The sequence below is a fragment of the Caretta caretta genome, chromosome 15 (genome assembly GCF_965140235.1).
Source record: "Caretta caretta isolate rCarCar2 chromosome 15, rCarCar1.hap1, whole genome shotgun sequence".
In the NCBI taxonomy this organism is placed as follows: domain Eukaryota; kingdom Metazoa; phylum Chordata; order Testudines; family Cheloniidae; genus Caretta; species Caretta caretta.
Genome location: NC_134220.1, coordinates 17,395,068 through 17,411,009, shown reverse-complemented (window position 1 = coordinate 17,411,009; position 15,942 = coordinate 17,395,068). Strand labels below are relative to the sequence as shown.

The 15,942-nt window shown below is 40.7% G+C and overlaps 1 protein-coding gene across 4 annotated transcripts in view; it reads right to left on the bottom strand.

Annotated features, from left to right (window-relative positions):
• DGCR8 (DGCR8 microprocessor complex subunit) overlaps positions 1-15,942 on the bottom strand; it is a 45,656-nt gene that overhangs the window by 17,957 nt on the left and 11,757 nt on the right. For all 4 annotated transcript variants that reach the window (XM_048821937.2, XM_048821938.2, XM_048821936.2 and 1 more), the window contains 5 exons: positions 14,725-15,731; positions 14,039-14,198; positions 11,440-11,582; positions 9,100-9,382; positions 3,551-3,748 (listed from right to left, as the gene is read on the bottom strand). In XM_048821937.2, the coding sequence (XP_048677894.1) occupies positions 3,551-3,748; positions 9,100-9,382; positions 11,440-11,582; positions 14,039-14,198; positions 14,725-15,444 (1,504 nt within the window). In that variant the 5' untranslated portion in view covers positions 15,445-15,731. The remainder of the gene's footprint in view (positions 1-3,550; positions 3,749-9,099; positions 9,383-11,439; positions 11,583-14,038; positions 14,199-14,724; positions 15,732-15,942) is intronic.

Here is a 15,942-nt window from a genome sequence, read left to right as displayed (position 1 = left end):
AAATCTTCTTAAGTCAATTTGTTTAGAGTCCTTTTCCTTGAGAGTGGATTTAAACCTGCCTTGTTCACCATGGTTTTGACCAGTGAATCTGAGGCCAGATGGGAGTGAAAATTCAAATCCCTGCACCAGAACAAAGTAGCGCTTCTCCATGTGCTTTATCACAGGTGGTACTGAAGTTAACATGCTCTAGAGGACCTTAACAATGTGTTCTTTGAGCCGGCTAATAGGAAGAACGACTCTCCCAGGCGCAGTTGGCTGTGGGATATCCACTAACTTGTGGGTGTTCTCCTTCATGAACTCTGCTTAGATACCTAGAGAAGCGGCCACTGACTGCAAAAGGTGCTGATACACTTTGAAATACCAAAGTGGAGGAAGAGCCAGGCATCACAGATTCATCCAGGGATGAAGATGAAGCGGTTAACTATTTTGGATCCTGCTCTAGGACTGAGGGGCCTGGACAGAATGATGCTGGAGGCTTACCAGTGCCTGTGGTGGATCGACAGTCAATGCCACAGATCTGGTCAGTGATCTTGCCTTTGAGCGAGATGAGGAGTAGCACCTCCTCTTCTCCTGGAGGCTACTGGTATGGATAGGCCCTTGGTAGCCTGTAGATGCAAGGCCAGGGACCCCCAACCTGATAGTAAGAAGAGTGCTGATCCTGGTACCCAGAGCACTCCATGAACACCCCCTGGACGCCAAAGAGTTCCAGGCTTCAGGAGATAAAGACTGAGCAAGCACTGAGGGTGCGAGCAACCGGTCTGACTAGTGAGTCCATAGCCCAGAATGATGAGGAAGCTGGTGCTGATGGTGGAAATGCTACCAGAGGCACCAAGTATGCCTTCATTGTTTCGGTACTGGAAGCGGTATTGATCCTGAAGACAGTAGCCATGCCAAAGGAACTGATAGTGCTGATGTGCAGGGTGGTGACTGCTGCCAGAGTAACATTGGTGACACCAGTTGCAGGAATGCCAAAGACATTCCTGGTGCTGGGGAGGTCCCTTGCACCAAGCCTTGCACCAGCCTCTCTTCCAATGACTGTAAAAGGGAATCCTCAGTGTACAGTGTTGACAGACTCAGAGATTCAGCTGCCTGCCCAGTCAACAGGGCTATCAAAGCCACAGCCCTGTTAAAGTTGTGGACCAAGGGTTAGGTTGGGACAAAGGCAGAGGAGGTCCGTTGCTGCCTGAGACACTGCCGACGCAGAAACAGCTGGTGCTAGTCACCTCATCGGTACCAGACACAACAGATGCCCGGGGACTGGAAACAGAGTCAATGCTATGGGGGTCTCTGATCTCCTTGCATGGTACTGGGGTGCGGTTGATGGGACCTGCTCCAACCCATGCATTGGAATTCACCCTGTGCCAATCTGCCCTCCTTCTGGGGCATGCAGAGGAGTCCCCATGCAACCTGGAGCTGCCTCAGGTCAGTCTTATGCAACCTTTATCTCAGCACACTCAACAGGGTAGGACTCCTCCATCTCTTTGGAGGGTTGCCAGTTCCTGAATACGAGCAGCAGCACTCTCAGAAAGTGATGGCAACCTCTGATCTGACAAGGGCCTCATCACTGAAGCAGGCCAAATGGCCTGTTTGAGCTATTGCTGCTTCAGACAAAGATCCCTCACCACCTGTGTCAGTTTGGTCAATGATCTGCAAATTGAACACCGCTCCTTGATAGGGGCTTTGCCTAGGCACAGCAAGTATCACATGTGGGGATCCTTGTTGAGGATCACCCACCCAGCCTCCCCCCCCCACACACACACAATGGACAATGTTTAAACTCTGGTGAAGGCATCACCAGGGAAATACTTAAATTACAGCTAACGCTAAATCAAACTAAACTATACTAACCAATTTATTTGAGCATAAGCTTTCGTGAGCTACAGCTCACTTCATCGGATGCATACTGTGGAAAGTGTAGAAGATCTTTTTATACACACAAAGCATGAAAAAATCTCCCCCCACCCCACTCTCCTGCTGGTAATAGCTTATCTAAAGTGACCACTCTCCTTACAATGTGTATGATAATCAAGGTGGGCCGTTTCCAGCACAAATCCAGGGTTTAACAAGAACGTCTGGGAGGGGTGGGGGGGTAGGAAATAACCCTATTTCCCCTTGTTTTTTCCTCCCCCCACCCCTCCCAGACGTTCTTGTTAAACCCTGGATTTGTGCTGGAAACGGCCCACCTTGATTATCATACACATTGTAAGGAGAGTGGTCACTTTAGATAAGCTATTACCAGCAGGAGAGTGGGGTGGGGGGAGATTTTTTCATGCTTTGTGTGTATAAAAAGATCTTCTACACTTTCCACAGTATGCATCTGATGAAGTGAGCTGTAGCTCACGAAAGCTTATGCTCAAATAAATTGGTTAGTCTCTAAGGTGCCACAAGTACTCCTTTTCTTTTTGCGAATACAGACTAACATGGCTGTTACTCTGAAACCTAAACTATACTAATTAACTATATACAACTAGAAAAGTCACTAAAATAGAGGGATTGTGAGGCGAAAGCCATACATAGTTCAAACTGCAGCCATGGGTGGTAAGTTATTTCCGTGATAGCATAAGAAAAGGCTTCACCACCTATGTCCAAAGCAACCAGTATAAATTAAATTAGAGCATATCCTACAATCTTTCCTAAGTCAAGCAGAGTCTTCCATGCAGGACAGCAGGCTCATTAGCCTTTAGTGTGTTGTAAGATTCCCAGCTACTGCAGCCAAAGTGCTCAATGCATTTTTGGATGCTATCAGAAAAGTAGGTACCATCTATTATTAAGTTCAATAAGGCTGAAAGAACCATTCTTTAGAACTTACTGCTCAGTATGACGCAAATTTAAATTGCAAAATAAATATAATTACATCATATAGCATAAGAGCATTATAAACCTAGAGCAGTAGAAAAGGAATGACTGAGCAAAAAAGATAAAGGGCTTAAGGACGAATTACAAACACCCTATTACCTGTAACTGGTGATTTTTAAACAAAAAAATGTTTTTAAAAAAATTCTTGTCATTAACTGATTCAGAACAGAGGCTGTGAAGATGACATTTCATTAATGATTCACAATGTAAGCAAAAATGTGTACCTTCTACACAACGTTTTCTATAGTAAATATGACAGGTTTCAGAGTAGCAGCTGTGTTAGTCTGTATCCACAAAAAGAAAAGGAGGACATGTGGCACCTTAGAGACTAACAAATTTATTTGAGCATAAGCTGTAGCTCACGAAAGGTGCCACAAGTCCTCCTTTTCTTTTCATAGTAAATGTGTTTTGACAATAATTTTTCCAATGACCATAGCAGGTACAAAAACAGAACCAAGACTATAAACTTTCAAAAAGAAAAGGAGGACTTGTGGCACCTTAGAGACTAACCAATTTATTTGAGCATAAGCTTTCGTGAGCTACAGCTCACTTCGTCGGATGAAACCTATAAACTTCCAGTACTTCCTAAAATCATGGGACCATATAGAAATCAACACTTTCCATACTTTAAGTCAAATTTAATACTGGAAAATGACAAATTTCAAAATTCTAACTCCAACTAGATGAAACTTACCTTTCTTTGTAGGTGCATCTTGCACAGACAAGGTAATGAGTTTCTGATTGGCTGGCAGAATAGGCCGCTCAGACTCCGCCTGCTTCCGCTTCATTTCACGGTTGAACTGTCGTCTCTCAGCCCAGGTTCTGAATTTTTTTACGGTAACTTGTTCAAAATCAAAACGCTTTTCAAGGTAGTGTCTAAAATCCTCAAGGTCTATGAAAAATAATCAAATCCAGTTATTCCTATACTTCACCATGCAAGAGACCTGCCTGTGGACTCTCAAGAGCAAGATTAATGAAAAACTGCATGTAATTCATTTGTACAGTCACTCATTCCTGTCTTTTATTACATGTGCAACTGTTGTACCTTTGCCAAAAAAAGACTAACCCTCCACTGTGTCCAACACTTAATATTTTATATATTTTCAATGACAGTGCAATTTTGTTGGTTCCCAAAGCTTTACAAAACTTTCTCAAAACATAATTTCTATACTTGTTCCTATTATATTTATTCAAGTCTATTTTTAATGTAAAAACAATTTTCAGCTTAGTCTCTTTTTAAAAACAAGTTTTACAAATTGCCATCCTTGATTAGGCACAACAACTGTCAAGCAGGTCTTAAACAAAGAAATGTGTATTTACCTCAATTTACACATAAGTAGTAAGCAAGGTCCTTGAGACAGCAAGAGAGAGAGAGAGAGAAGGCAAACCTGCACTTTAGCAAACAGCAGCATGAAACCTCTTTCACAACAAGACCCCATATCTCCATCTCCACAGCTGGTAGGAACTTTATCTAGGGATAACCCTCAGGAAAATGCATTTCAAAGGGTGACAACTATAAAAGGGAAGGGCAAGCACACCACTGTTCTCTCTCCCTACCCATCTCTCTCTTTTCCACCTAAGACTACAAAAGAAACAGCATATGGACTTTGGAAGCGGACACTGACTTGAAAATTTGGTCAGCAGTGTCACTGGGAATCTGTGGTAAGAATTTTACCTTGAACCAATCTAGTTTATGTTTAGAAAGTGTTTTATCTTTCTTTCTCTTGTAACCATTTCTGACTTTAATGCCTTATACCTGTACTCATTTAAAATCTTTGTAGTTAAATAAACTTGTTTTATTCTTTAATCAAAACTAATCACGGGTTGTGAACTGTACAGGAATCTCCATTTATGGTGGCAAGCTGTTATATATTGATCCCCTTAGAGAGGAAATGAACCTAATATATCTGGACTGTCCAGTAGAGTATGTGAGTATATTGGGTTCGCCCTGCAATTAGTAACCAAGGCTGCTAGATGCCAAAGTGTGGCTGGTGTTTTTGGACAGGCTGCTGGGGTCAGAGTTGCTGGACTAGGATTTTGTCTATACACAGCCACTTGGGCTGTAAACCTGCATGCCGTTGGTGAGGAGCCCAGGTTGAGAGCTACAGCAGCAAAGCATTGTGAGACACCCCAAAGTTTCAGGGCTGGGGTGACAGCCCCTCACTGGTCTGGATTGCACCCCAGAATGTCATAATATGTACCTCAGTTTTTAGTTCAAAAGGAGGCTCAGTAGAAAGGGAGAATCAGTAGAAAACAGAACAATGACAAAGCTAAGTTTCCTCCAGAGAGAATACCAATGCTTCTTAAGAGAAGGGGGAGGGACAAAGGGGAGGAGACTATTAATGGGAAATGCTTGCCATTCTGGCTCCTGCCAGATTAACAGGATTGAATTTTCCCCAGGCCACAGCCTAGGGACACTAAATTGTTAAAAACCCCTTGCTACAGAGGAAGGAAGGGAGCACCAGCTGGAAGAGAGACTGACAAAGAAATGCAGAGAATGCAGCAACTCACTATTTCTCCCAGGCCAGAAGTACTAATACCATCACCTAGCTTTTATAGCATTTTTCATCAGTATTTCTTAAAGTACTTTACAAAGGAAGTCAGTATCATTATCCTTATTTTTACAGAGGCACAAAGAGGTGAAGTGACTTGCCTAAGGTTACCAGTGGCAGAGCCAGGAACAAGCCCTGAGCCCCAGTCCAGTGTTTTAACCACTGGGCTGAGTGGAACTTACCAAAAAAAATTCAAGGAAAGGAAAAAGTTTTAGGTAAGACCTTGGCATATAGGCTTTTTGTTTTTTTCATTTCTCTTCTTGTTATATTCCTCTGAATGAATAAACAGTACGTTTTGATAGAACTCGAGTCATTTTAATTTGATGGTGGTCACAGGCCCCTGGAGAGACACTTTCTTGCAGGTGCCAAATACAGTTGGACCAGTCACGTTTACACAGTTGGGAAACAGGGAGACTGTAATCCAGAGATCCAGTCCAAGAGTAGCTGAACCACAGTATTCCACCCCTGAGAGGTGCAGGAAGCCAAGCATGCAACCTGAGGGGGGGCTGTTGAAAGGGTCTGCAAAGGGCTCTAAAATGCAGTTCGCCATGTAACTGTAAAAGCAAGCTTTTTTATTTTATTCTCTGCTGATGCCCTGGACATTTTTAAGATACAATCACCACCTTCATCCACAATCTCTACACTATTGCAGCATAGAGGTTCTCTCTACAGTTCAGTTTTCTTTGTTTGTTGGCTGGGCAGCCACTTCATTTAGCACAAACTACATCAGCACTATGTACTTCTTACCAGGAAGCATCAATAAAATGGCAGCTCGCTGAAAGACCATCGGAACAGTTCACAACATTGAAAATACTAAACAGGTATTTCTTAAAGATACTTTGGGAAAAAAGTTGAGCTTAAGTTCATGTATTCTTAGTTAGTTAGTACACTACTCCATATTAGAAATAATCTGCATTTTTCCCATAGTTCTGTACTAACCTTAAGTTTTCAAACAAGTCTAAAAAGGAACTCATTTTAAACTTGTTGCTTAAGAAATTTACAGAGCCTATCTTAGGCTATCTCTACACAAACACTTTTGCTGGTCATGGGTGTGGGAAAAAACAAAAAACAAAACAATCCCCCTGACCGACAAGTTTCCCTAACAAAAGTGCTGGTGTGGACAGCGCTATATTGGCAGGAGACACTCTCCCACCAACATAGCTATCGTCGCTTGTTGGTGGTGATTTAATTATGCCAGTGGAAGATCTCTCCCACTGGCATAGAGTGGCTACATGGGAGACCTTACAGCGGTGCAGTTGCAGCAGTACAGCTGTGCCACTGTAAGATCTCTAGTGTAGACATGGCCTTAGGCTTTGTCTACATTACCCTGCTTTTAGCAACACAGCTGTGCTGCCACAGCTGTGCCGCTAAAAGGCACGCAGTGTATCTGCTGTTTGTCAGCAGGAGAAAGCTGTCCTGCAGACCAAAGACTTCCACTCCCTCCCCCCGAGTGGCAGCTGTGGTGCTGTTCACACCGGCAATTTTGCCAATGAAGATTTGCCGACAAAGTTGCAGTGTAGACAAAGCCTTAGTCCATTCACTGCAACATCTTGACTAATTAAACTACTACCATGAGGCTCTATTTTAACCATTATTCACACTCCTGTCACCTAGAGCAGTGCTACTCAAAGTGGTGGTCCGCGGACCGCTGCCGGTCCGCAAGCCATTGGCTGCCGGTCTGCAAGCACACTGGAAGAAAAAAAATTGCCGGTCCCCCACATCAGATAGCTTGAGAAGCACTGACCTAGAGGACACCTCTAGTGCACTATACACATGACTATACCATGAGACAATCTGGCAGCTGATGCCAATGCACATTGTGGCCAACATTAAGCACAACAACATAGAGAGAACACTTTACTCTGGTACTCCATAATCTCCATTGGCTGCCTTTTAGCTTCTGGATAGAGTTTAAGGTGTTCATTTTAATCTATAAACATGAAACAATTTAAGACTTGGTTACTTGGGGCACAGCCCCTCCTCCGGTCTGGGATACTGTTGCAGATGCAATTAGTGGAAGCAACAGAGTTCCCGTCCGCTCAAGATGTATTAAAAAAGGATGTAGTAGGAAAGCTCCTAGCAGGGTGTTTGCTAATGATGAATTCCAAATATGCTCTCCTGTTTGCTCTGTCAGAACATGAATTGTTAGCTTTCCAGTAACACCGAACAACCCATATGTTACTTCCTGGATTTTAGAGGCGGGGCAGACTGCTGGAATATGTACAGAGGATAGTAAAGGCTTATTGTGGATATTGCTTTTGTTTGGAAGTATTATTCATAGATATTTAGGTCAGAAGGGACCATTATGATCATCTAGTCTGACCTCCTGCACAACGCAGGCCACAGAATTTCACCCACCACTCCTGCAAAAAACCTCTCACCTATGTCTGTGCTATTGAAGTCCTCAAATTGTGGTTTAAAGACTTCAAGGAGCAGAGAATCCTCCAGCAAGTGACCCGTGCCCCATGCTACACAGGAAGGCGAAAAACCTACAGGGCCTCTTCCAATCTGCCCTGGAGGAAAATTCCTTCCCGACCCCAAATATGGCTATCAGCTAACCCCTGAGCATATGGGCAAGATTCATCAGCCAGATACTACAGAAAATTCTTTCCTGGGTAACTCAGATCCCACCCCATCTAATATCCCATCACAGGCCACTGGGCCTATTTACCATGAATATTTAATTACCAAGACCATGTTATCCCATCATACCATCTCCTCCATAAACTTATCAAGTTTAATCTTAAAGCCAGATAGATCTTTTGCCCACACTGCTTCCCTTGGATTCCCTTATCTATAATTCCCCAATTCTATGATGACTTATATGGTCAATCTTTTTAATCTTTACACATAAAGAGTCATAGTCTAAAGCCCAGGGTAAGCTTCAAATTTAAAAGACAACGCAGACCACTGGTAGCCTATGAACCACAGTAATATTTCTAAGAAACAGCAATATACATTAATTAACCAACCAAGGTAAATCACTGACAAAGCTCATAATGAGGCTTGATCAGAAGTTGGCAGGGAAGGGATTCAGACGCGTCTTCATAGTTTTTGTACCAATGTAGTCTATTTCAGTTATGGGTGAAATTTTCTGTTTTGTTAAAAAAATGGTTAAAGCAATAGAACCACTAGTGGGCATGCAATTATATTGGTCTAGCTTACTCCCCTGAATATACATGAATAAGCTATACTAGTTTAACTGCATGCTGTGCCTCAAGAAAACAGGTTGCAAACCAGTATAGTTAAATCAGTACAGAAAATTTGTGTGTGTAGACAATTCCTCAGATGGGTATGGGAATAATACTTTACAAAAGGATGACCCAAATGGTGGTAGTATTTATTTATTCTATAATTTAAGTCTCCTCTAAATAGTCCTTAAATGCATAAAATACAAGTTTACAGTACTATATTCTGATAATTCTCAAATTTCTATTTCTAAAAGATCCTTTCATGTTGACCATAAGCACTCCTCAAAAATACTCCACAGTTACATACCTCCATTCACTGAGGATCAAATTGCTTTACTGAAGTGGGTATGTATCCCGCCCCTTTTGCAGATGAGGAACTGAAGCAGAGAGAAATGTGATGGCTTGCCCAAAGTCAAGCAGTGAATCAGGAATAAAATCTAGGAATCTTGACTGCCAATCCCCTCCTCTAACAAGTAGTAGGCATGGCTTTCAGCACTTACCTACAGATTCATCTTTACACACTTCAACTTTGGCCTTAACTTGTCCTAAGGCTCCTGGTGCTGCATCACCCCCTGAAGGCTCTCTCTCATCTAAAGGCCCAGAATCAGCAGCAGTTGAATCTGGCTCCTCTGTTTGGCAGTCCAGGTCTGAAGACTTGTCTATGTGCTTTATAGGCGATACTTCCCCATTTGGGGTTATGTCATTGTTTTGTTCCCTTTCCTCATTGTCCTTCATTTTCTTGTAATGCAGACAGGGAATGCTACTCAAGGGAGGATCATGTTTCTAGAAGTACAATTATACAAGAATATATAAGTTTAGGAACCATGAAAAGACAAATCTAGTCAGTTTCAAGATGCAGTAGTGGTTATACTAGAAATCTACACTAACCGTCTCTCAATCCGCCCAACATTTTTAAAGTCACATTTTCTGATTTTTAAGTGCTCCTCTGCCCCCTGCTGCCCTATGGAGAATGCAAGCAAGTAAAAAAAGAATAACTATGAGAGAGAAGAAACAATGAAACTGACTACAAAGTGCTGTCCAATGAACAAACAGTTGCAGATAGTGTTGTTGTAATCATATTAGTCCCAGAATATTAGTACTTCAATCACCTTGTCTGTCTATCTGAAATTCAGAGTTGATAAATGCACATTAGAAAATATAATCCCAACTATACATATAAAATGATGGGTCTAACTTAGCTGTTGCCACTCAAGAAAGATCTTGGAATCATTGTGGATAGTTCTCTGAAAACATCTACTCAATGTGCTGTGGCAGTCAAAAAAACTAACAACGTTGGGACTCTTTAGGAAAGGGATAGATAATACCATATTGCCTCAATATAAATCCATGGTACGCTCACATCTTGAATACTGCATGCAGATGTGGTCACCCCATCTCAAAAAAAATATATTGGAAGTGGAAAAGGGCAACAAAAATGATTAGAAGGAACAGCTTCCATATGAGGAGAGATTAATAAAACGGACTCTAGCTTGGAAAAGCTGACTAAGGAGGGATATGATAATCACAACGGGTGTGGAGAAAGTAAATAAGGAAGTGTTATTTACTCCTTCTCATAACACAAGAACTACGGGTCACGAAATAAAATCATTAGGCAGCAGGTTTAAAAAACAAACAAAAGGAAGTATTTCTTTACACAATGCACAGTCAACGGATGTTGTGAAGATCAAGATTATAACGGGGTTCAAAAAAGAACTGGATAAATTCATGGAGGATAGGTCCATCAATGGCTACTAGCCAGGATGGGCAGGGATGCAAAACCATGCTCTGAAGTGTCCCTAGCCTCTGTTGCCAGAAGCTGAGAATGGGTGAAGGGGGATGAATCACTTGACGATTACCTATTCTGTTCATTTCCCTCTGAAGAACCTGGTGTTGGCCACTGTCAGAAAACGGCATACTGGGCTAGATGGACCACTGGCCTGACCCTGTATGGCTGTTCTTATTGGATTAATTTCTGTTAGATCAAGGCTTGTGTCTCTCACCAACAGAAGTTGGTCCAATAAAACATAGTACTTCACTCAAACTAAAACAGATAATATAAGAAAGTTTCTATCTAATAACTTTCAATACAGTTACATAATTCCATTTAGGCTCCCATACTTCACCCCCCCCCCCCCCCCCAGGACACCCTAGCTGTTATAAGTAATAATAGATAGAGCTACACTTCCCCCCCCCCACCCTTCTCCAAAACAAGATTCCTTTTGATGAAAGCTCTGATTTTAAAAAGGAAAAAGATAGTTTAGACTGAAAAGTCAAGGTTTTGTTAAAATTACAAATATATTTATATTTACAAAACTTAACAGGAATGCTTTCAGATAATTCAGTGACTGTTTCAATTTAAATTAATGGTGTTAAGAGAAATTCAGGTTCTGCACACTCCCACTGTAATTTGTGGGAGTTCTGTTGTATTTGGGTAGCACATGTCTAGTTCTGGGAATGAGATTCCCAAGCCATAATTTGACCCTCTAAACAGAATGAATACCCACAATTTAGATATACCTCTGCAGTATTAAAAAAAAAAAAAACAATTTTGCAGTGTTGTGGTAGAACAAGTAAACCAGAAAGTAAGATTGACTAGTCCATTTTAATTGCCCAAACTGTAGTGTAGTTAAAATATATTTGAAATAAGGTGTTAAGAACACAGATAAAACTGTTTGAAAAACAAAACGTCCCTATCTGGTCATATCTAAGAGGTTTGAAAAATTCTCCAAAGCATACTTCCAAGACTGTTTTGACCAATTACAAATAAATACATAAACTGATACCTAATATTTTTAAATAACTCAAACATTACAATAATAATTAGCAGCTCAGACCCCTACCCTTATGCTTCCTGTTCCCAAGAAATAAGGTCTGGACCAGGTAACAACTCTGGATTCTCTGTGCAGATATACAGGAATGCCTGAGTTATGGAATGTCATGATCCATCCATCAGGCAATGGTTCTGTAGGAGGACGGCCACGACCTTTATGAGAGGAAAAAGAAACTCATGCAGACCGTTCACCATTTTTTAATATAACCTGATTTTATTAAAAATTAATTTCTGGTTCTATATCCTGAGAACATTCTTCCACCTAAATCCTCATTATAAAACTAAAAAATGCTACATATATTTTTATCCCCCACAGATACTACTTCTTAAGTGTTTGTACAGTACCTAGTACTTTATTGGAGTGCTATCACATATCAACCACCACTACACTGTGCCCCTCCCAAGTTCCCACACATAGGTGGATAAAAGCAGAAGGTAATTTTAGCCATGACTGAGCCTAATTTAACTAGGCAAAAAATTCTGAATTTTAATTTCAATAGATTCTATGGCCAACCATTACTTTTCTTAAATGGTTATTTCTGTAGCTATCAAAGAGTAATTAGGAATCACTTTTTCACTCTCAGTCAAGACACAACCCAAACATGATTTCATCCTACAATCTTTCATACTTAAATCAGCTACCTTTTTATAAAGGTGACAACTCCAAAACAATATTAGGGAAAGATTCTTATGCTCACATAGAAGGCAGGATGGTCTCGTTTTTCCTACCTTGTAAACCACAGAACAGACTATGACAACTGAAGGTTAGGACAGTGTTTTGTTGGTTTTTCTTAAAAAAAAAAAGGGTTTTTTCCTTTTTTTATATATAATAGGATGCATTTTTAAAAATGCATTCCTCAAGATCAGACTGAGTTTAAATCTAATTTAGACTATTTTCAGTTGGATTCTTCTGTATTACTTCTGATTTAAGTTCTTTGCGATGTTTGCATAGGGAAGGTTACATAAATGCAAGCAACTGACTTTTTCGATAGTTCTTCATACATGAAATATTCCCTGTAAAATAAGACAACTTTAACCACAAAATTTAAGTGACTGAAGCAGAACAAACATTTCCGTTTTTTGGCCATGCCATGATGTTAAAGATGGAAGAAAAAGTAGATTACATAGTTCATCTGCCTGCTAATGCAGAAGTGTTCCCTATATTTCTCCCATGGTACCCTGTATCTCAGAGTAGCACCCTTGAACCCAGATATTCACCACTGTCATATAATTATGATATGTTTTGTATAAAAGTATGCCTTGTGAGGTATCATATTAAAAGTCTTGATCTGTTGAACATTAATATCCTGTTGGACTGTATGTGAAATTATGAAGTTTTGCTATGTGTGTGTTACTGAAATATGTCGTGAGGTTGGGAACACCCACAACCAGCCTCTCAGGTACAACAGTGGAGTAACCAGATGCGCTGATGGCCCATTAAAGGGAATCCACACTCCAAACGACCATCCCAGAAGACTTCTCAGAGAGCACACAGACAATGGAGGCTACTTGACCAATGGGGGCAGACCTTCATGTCACAAGCATAGATCTTTCCAGCAAGCTGGAAGAAAAACTATAAAAGAAGGGGAAATGACATCATAACTTGACCTCTCTCCCACCACAACTCAACACCTGGAAACACTTTTGGAGGACAGAGACTTTGAAGTCAGGAGGGTGGTCCTGGGCTGGAAGACAGTTGAAAATCTGTGACCTGTTTCTATCATCAGGGTGAGACACTACTTGATTCAAATCCTGTTTAGTTTATATAAATCACGTTGTGAATTTACTTTTATTTCTTAGCAAAAAGAACAAGGAGTACTTGTGGCACCTTAGAGACTAAAATATATTTGAGCATAAGCTTTCATGGGCTACTTTATTTCTTAGGTAACCAACTTTGATCTCTATGCTTACTACTTATAATCACTTAAAATCTATCTTTCTGTAGTTAAATACATCTGTTTTACATTTTACTTAAAACAGTGTATTTTGGTTGAAGTGCTTGGGAAATCTCAGATCAGTGTACAAGGCTAGGGTGTGTCCTCCCCATATCAAGGGGGGGCGGGGAGGAGGGAGAGGGACTGGGTAATGAACTTACACTGGTCAGGCTTCTGACCAGGGCAAGACCGTACAGTTCTAGGGTGCAAGGCTGGGGGGAATTAGCTAGAGCCTCTTTATTGTTGGTTCATGAGTGGTTGTGAGAAGCACTCGTGTAACTCAATTGGGGGTGTCCCTGCCTGTGGATATCTGTGTAAGTGCAGTACCTGCCAGAGGTTTGTAGCTTGCTAACAGCATCACAGTGAGAGAGGGAGCCCAGGTTGATGGGATAGAGGGCTCAGCAGTCCCACAGTCCAGGTTGCACCCCAGAAAATCCCATCACATCTCCATAAATCCATATAAATAAATTTGCACATTATGGAGAAGGACTGAACACAAAAATTCTCAAACAAATTCTGAAATCTAGAAATGTCATGGTCCTATCCTATGAAGCGAGGCCCTTTAACAGTAAGAACCATACTAGTCTGTCTTTACTAAGTTCCAACATTGAATTACCCACAATTCTACATACATGCACCACAGAAAAATCAGAGATTTAATTAAAAGTAACTTACTTTTAAGTACAGTTTTTATTTTGGTCATCATTGGCTGCACGCTTGTCTCTCCATCAGATGGGTGGTCACTCTCACCTCCATATTTCTCATCTATTCTCCTCTTTTTGGGAGCTCGAAGGCCCTCTTCCAGCAGAGCATCCACATCATTATCAAAATCATCCTGAAAAAGACATGGTCAAATACCATCCTTCTATAGCTACTACTGTCCCTTGCTCTGTCAAGAAAAGGTACACATTATTTATACATAGTTTGCCTATGGAGTTGGATGAAAGATTCCCAATGCCATGGTAAGGAGACTGAAAAACAAGGAAGTAAATTTTCATAAATGGTCACTGGATCAGCAACTGATATTTCATGACAATCTGAAAGGAACTGAATGAAACCTACATATCCAGGCAGCCCTTAAAGAGTCTGTTACAAGGCAATATATCATAATTCAGAGCTAAATTCAGCACCTTCTAAAGTATTTTGCTATATCATTCAAAATTTTAACCACCAAAATTCTTACTATAATTAACTAAATAAATTAAAGGATAATTTAATTTAAGTTGTGCACAATGGATAGAATTTCTTCTGTCAAAGAATTTTGCATTTTTATCTTCAAGACTGCAAGCTCTTAGATGTGGTCTTTCTTACACATCTTTGCATAAGTTTTTCTAATCACTTGGTAAAAAATATTTACATACCTCATAAGAGTAATTCAAGGTTTCTTCATCCACTTTATCTCTTTGAACGATTGCTTTAGATGTGAACCCTCCTCCTTCATCAATTTCCATCAAATTGTCAGTAAAATCTTCTAACTCATCCAGAACTGCATATTCCACTCTCTTTTCCTGATCAATATCATTTTCATCATCCTTCTTGTCATCATTTTCACCCCCTACACCTACAGTTTTACCATTACTACCACCAAAAGGACAAACATACAAATCCCCATTGACATTATTAATACTAAAATCTGTATCTGGCTTATAATCTTGCTCAGCTCCAGTGTACAGAACTTTTCTGTCTTTGCTTTTGCAGCTTTCTGTAAAGCTGACACTAATTTTTACATCTTTAAGTAACTTAAGATCAGGGGTGAACTTTCGAACTGAAGGTGCATGACGAGCAGTTCTTGGGCTTTGGTCACTATTGTTAGGGTCTATTATAAGACGAGTTTTGTAGCAAGCGGATCCCTTTGTCAGAAGCTGTGTTCTGCAGACAGTGTGCGCGTCCCCAGCAGGGGTATCTGACTGTCCATCACCACCAGAGCCAACGTCCATTACCTCTGCGTCACTGGACGTTTGCAGGGGAGGTGGTGGAGGCTGTTCATTAGGCGGCAGAGGTGGGGGACAAGTCTGGTTCTCCACATTCATTTCTCTTGCAGGTTCTTTGGGGAGGGGAGGTGCATTTTCAGTTTTCTCCATATTTAAACTGTAAAACTACTGTTTTAAAAAACAAGGCTTTAAATAAACGTATATAATCTATATTCCTAACATGCACAAGTCCATCAAGATAGGTTTATCATGTTCTATTCAATATGCAACACTGATGATTCAGTTAAGCTGACTACATTGTTCTTTTCATTAATGTAGACAGCTTTCAGAATCACTGTCTCAATTATTGGAAATCACAATGCATTCAGCTTAAATAGCTGAAGACTAAGTAGAGTGCATCTTCATTGGGCAAGCAGGTCTCCTTTTCTTCTTTCAACCTACAAAAAGAAAAAGATTTGTCACAGAAGAGCTTGAAAGTCAACTGTCCCATTCATCAGAGGTAAAAATGGAATTCCCTCCCAAACTCTTACTTAAAAAGGATACTTGCACATCTATTTTAACTTCCAACTGACTGTAATGCTCTTTTTTACCAGAATTAAGAGCTTTCATTGTTTCTTTGTTAGTGCGCCAGAATCACATTACGCCAGC